This window comes from Vespa mandarinia, chromosome 6 (genome assembly GCF_050613455.1).
Source record: "Vespa mandarinia isolate Hongniang chromosome 6, ASM5061345v1, whole genome shotgun sequence".
NCBI classification, from domain to species: Eukaryota; Metazoa; Arthropoda; class Insecta; order Hymenoptera; family Vespidae; genus Vespa; species Vespa mandarinia.
The window spans coordinates 6640001-6645000 of record NC_140815.1 but is presented as its reverse complement, the minus strand read 5'-3'; the positions used below and the strand labels follow the sequence as shown (position 1 = coordinate 6645000).

The 5000-nt window shown below is 37.9% G+C and overlaps 1 protein-coding gene across 1 annotated transcript in view; it reads left to right on the top strand.

Moving 5' to 3' along the window:
* LOC118441016 (uncharacterized) overlaps positions 1 to 5000 on the top strand; it is a 20574-nt gene that overhangs the window by 6 nt on the left and 15568 nt on the right. The window contains exon 1 of the mRNA XM_035864861.2: positions 1 to 1339. This exon is cut by the window's left edge and continues 6 nt beyond it. Coding sequence (XP_035720754.1) covers positions 8 to 1339 — 1332 coding nt within the window. The 5' untranslated portion in view covers positions 1 to 7. The remainder of the gene's footprint in view (positions 1340 to 5000) is intronic.

Here is a 5000-nt window from a genome sequence, read left to right as displayed (position 1 = left end):
GGAACAAATGACTAGCTTAACCATTGCGGCGAGCATGATGCCTCTGTCAAGGGCAAATCCGTATGGAATGGCGGCGGACACGATATCGACGCAGACGTGTAACATAGCGACGAACGAGAGCAATCACCTGCCACCGTTAAAGTCAACGTCGGCGGCAGTAGTGATGATGGCAGCGGCTTTCGACAACTTGAAGCAGAGCGAATCGTCGCCGCCGCGACACGTCGCGCACGCGACCATCGGTCACGTGGTTGGCGGTGGTGCCAGCGGAGGAGGAGGAGCCGGAGGAGGAGGAGGTGGTGGTGGTGTCGGTGCCGGTGGCGGAGGAGCGTCCACGCACCTGCCCAGCCTTGCGTCAAGCGCTAACAACAGCCTGCAGAATCTCTCCGGGAACTCGGACAGCCTAAATCTCAGTTTAAGCTCGCACGCGAGTCACAATTCGCATTCCCAGCCAAACTCGCAGTCGAGTAGCCCGATGGTGAAGAACGGTAGATCGGATGGCAGTTCGAGTGGTGGTGGCGGCGGCGGCGTCGGTGGTGGCGGCGGCGGCGGCGGTGGCGGTGGCGGTGGCGGTGGCGGAGGCGGTGGTAGTGGTGGTACGGGTGGAGCCGTCGTTTCTACCACCGACGGAAGGCCCGGCACCGCGTCTGGGGCCAGCGCAAGCCCCAGTACCGTTCTTTTTCCTGAAAAACGTATGTCGATGAGGCTCCTACCGGATACCGTAATGAGGTTCTATATGAACAAACTCACGCCGTATGAACACCACGAGATATTCAATTACGAATACATTTATTTTATCGGGGCGAATGCCAAGAAACGACCCGGCATCATTGGACGGCGTAACAATCACGAGTACGACAACGATCAAGGCTCTTATATACACGTACCGCACGATCACGTGGCGTACAGGTACGAGGTCCTCAAGGTAATCGGCAAAGGTTCCTTCGGTCAGGTCGTTAAGGTATATGATCACAAGAATCATGAGCACGTTGCCCTCAAAATGATTAGGAACGAGAAGAGGTTCCATCGGCAGGCGCAAGAGGAAATCGAGATACTGAAGAAGCTTAGGGAACAGGACAAACACGATAGGATGAACATCATTCATATGTTCGAAGCGTTCACCTTTCGTTGTCACACATGTATAACCTTCGAGCTACTCAGTATTAATCTTTACGAGCTCATCAAGAAGAACAGGTTTCGGGGCTTTAGTCTTCAGCTCGTCAGAAAGTTTTCGTATTCCCTTCTTCTATGCCTCGACGCACTGAACAAGAACAAAATCATACATTGCGATATGAAGCCGGAGAACGTTCTTCTAAAGCAGCAAGGACGGAGTGGTATCAAGGTGATTTCTTCTTCCACATTTCTTTTCTTCTTTCTTTTTTTTTCTTTTTTTTTTTTTTTCCTCAAAATCCTCTTTACGTCGGAATCCTTTTCCTATCATAATTCGACTGCGAGTCGAGCAAAAAGAAAATCTAATTTATCCCCCTCAATCCTTTCTTCGCTTTTTATGATTCCTTGTACTTTCATTCGATTTTATATCAAACGTCACTTTTGATAGAATCTTTCAGTTTTTTTGTTTTATCAAGTTTTTTGTGTCGCCACGATTTCTCGAAGATTTTACGAATGCTTTGCGAATAGTAATCAGGTATCGATAATACTTACCGATTAAGGAACTTCGTATTATATTTCTTAAAATCTCTCGAGTAATACCACAATCGATCAAATGAATAATTACTTCCGAATAAGATATTCTAAGAATCTAAAGCGTTGCTTTTATCGAACTCGTAACGCGGAACTTGTGTAGAAACTTTGCTCGCATTGATGAACGCATTCTCGCTGATAACGCGTTCGTAGTTATCTAGGATCGATGACGTTGAATCGAGGGAAACTAAACTGCTTTCGTTTCTACTGTACTTTAATTTTTAACATCGTTTTATCTTTTTCTCTCTTTTCTTTTTTTCTCTCTTTGTTTTTCTTTTTAACGTTCGTTCCTAATGAATTTTTAAATGAGAACTTTTATAAGATAGACGAACAAAGATATATGCTTTATTAAGTAATCTTTTAGAATAATAAAAGTTATATATAGTAATAGGTAACATTTTTTAATTAAAAAATATCATGTATAGATAGTTAAATGGATAAGTAGATAGATAAATAAATAGATAGGTAGATAGATAGATAGGTAGATAGATAGATAGATCGATTGTCTTAATCTTTGTCCTTTTTATCGACAAAAGAGAGAGGGAGAGAGAGAGAGATAGGTGAAGTACTTGGAAAAGTGCTTGACGATAGTGTTAATATTTCGAGGTACTATCCTCTTCTTTGAGATTCGAGAGTGTAGCTAAAGTCGTTCGAAACTCTTCATGTAAATGCGATGCACGCAAGAGTATGGGAAATGAGTACTCGTTTATAGTTCGTATAAGGGGTCAAAGGCGCCACTGGGTCGCGACAATGTACGAGGATTAATCTATTGACAAACTCGTTGTGTTAGACCGCATGTTATATCTACACTCAATCGCATATGCATATATATGTATGTATACATATGTATAAACGAATACGTAGGTACATGTATGCAATAACGTCGATATATTAACGTCGTCGTCATCGTCGTCGTCGTCGTCGTCGTCGTCGTCGTCGTCGTTGTCGTCGTCGGGCGTTGTTTTTAATGAGCCATAGCGGATTCGAAAGCTTAACTTGACGCTTTCCGTATGTTTTGTCACGCAACGTCGGTAAACTTTTCCTTTTCTCTTTGACTAGGTTCGATATATATATATATATATATATATATATATATATATATACATATATACATATACATATATCTCTGTGACCTTGCTAGTTTCATGGTCCTCGTCAATGATTGCTCCAAACTTTGACCGTGATTCGGGGCCAAAGCCTGTTACCTAACGACGCTCTGATACTGTGTGTACGCCGAAATCGATATGCCGTGCTATGGCAAACTGATATTCCAATGTTCCACTATGTAGGACTCTACCAGTTTTAATAATAAGCTTAATTAATTTCGTTTATTAATTATAATTCTAATCATTTTAAGTGCCTTATTTATTGATTTTTAAAAATACAAATCTTTTATATTAAGTGATTCGTAAAATTGGGATATCATTATCCGTATTCGTAATTTTCTAGATATATCGAACGTATCTCGTTTGAATTATCTTTTACTTTCTATCTCTTTCTCTCTCTCTTTCTCCTTTTCTTTCTTTCTTTCTTTCTTTCTTTCTTTTTTTCTTTTTTTCTTTTTCTCTCTATTTGGATTAATTTTTAATAAAAATGACAAAATCTGATAAATGTAGTACGATCTAATCGGATTTACACGAATCAGAAATTATTAATCGTTTCGATAAAGATTTAGAGAACAACGAATAGATATATTAGTTAGAATTGTATCATTTAGCGCCACTGTTAATAAGCTATCTCATGGCCGTCTTGATTACACGTGTCAGATATATTATTAATTTTCAGTACAATTGTGAAAGAATCATATTATTTGACGATTGAAATTCTTAATCGGGCATGAAGAGAGATATTGAATACGTAGTAACAAGAGATCTACTGACACAATTTTTTTTTTTTTTTTTTTTTTTTTTTTTTATAAATCTCGATTATTATTATCAGCGAGTTTTATTTATTGTTATTTATAAAGACAAACAAAAAGAAAAATAATAAAAAGGAAAATATTTTTTCTCCCATTTCATTGTGTTCGAAGTCACGCTCGAGAAAGAATTCGTTCTAAATTTAGAAATAAATATTTATTTGCATTTGCAATTTTGGTACGAAGCTACGGTGAGTCTCGAGAAACAGGAGAACGAGAGAATACGTTCAGAATTTTTATTTACTTCGTACGTTACTTTTAATGGTGCAATGCTTGTTGCGTTAAAAATTAAAAACAAAAAACAAAAAAAAAGAAAAAAGAAAAAAACAAAAAAGAAAAATAATAATAATAATAATAATAAAGATTTTTTCTACATCGTATATCTTTCACCCGTAGTTTCGTCTTATCACATTGTATCTATTTTTGTTATATACATATCGTGAAGTGTTTTTTTTAGGTCAGGTATAAGAGCTCTTACTCGTTTTTTTTTTTTTATAATTTTGATATCCACGTTAAAAAGGAAATAAGAGAAAGAAATATTGAAAGACTTTTAAATTCCTGAGATCGTCCGGAAGTAAATTCATGAAGTTGCATTTTCCGGGTTAAACAAAATTCTGACAAAAATTCAATCCAAGATACGTGTTCGGAGTATTAATATAAATAGAAAAGAGAAAGAGAGAGAGAGAGAGAGAGAGAGAGAGAGAGAGAGAGAGAGAGAGAGAGAAAGAGAGAGGAATATTGGAGGAAGTTTTCAACCATCGTTTCCGTATTTTCGAATATGAAAATCGAGAGAAAATAGAACGATTATATTCGACGTAGAAAAATAAGAGATGAGGTAATTTGTTCGTTCCTATGTATTCCTATCAATTTATTTTTATTTTTTAATCGTAAAATTGGTTCATTCATCCAGAAAAATAAAAAGAGAGAGAGAGAAAGAGGGGGAGGGCCAGGAGGAATTTCGTTTATTCATTTCCATCGGAAAAGTTGACTTTTTTAATTTTTCATTAAAGCTTCATCCTTTAATTTTTTCATTATTTTCCAGATAATATCATCGAAGAATTTAATACGCGAACACAATTACCTTCTCTCTTTCTCTCTCTTTCTCTTTCTCTCTCTTCTTTTCATCCTCTCTTCCGTGGTTCTCTTTCTCTTTCTTTACGTTTTACGGTAGCGTGGTAAATTTCTCGAAGGAGATCAAATATCGCGTAACCTGTACCGGGCTTTCAGCATCCGTTCGAGAGACATTGAACGGCCCAGTTCACACGACTACAGATCGTAATAAGATCAAGTTTTCCGTCAAGTTTTCCGTCAAGTTTTCCATGCGGTTCGTTTCGAGTCGATAAAAATGCAAGGTAGTAAAATAGGAGAGAATGAAACGATGATGTTT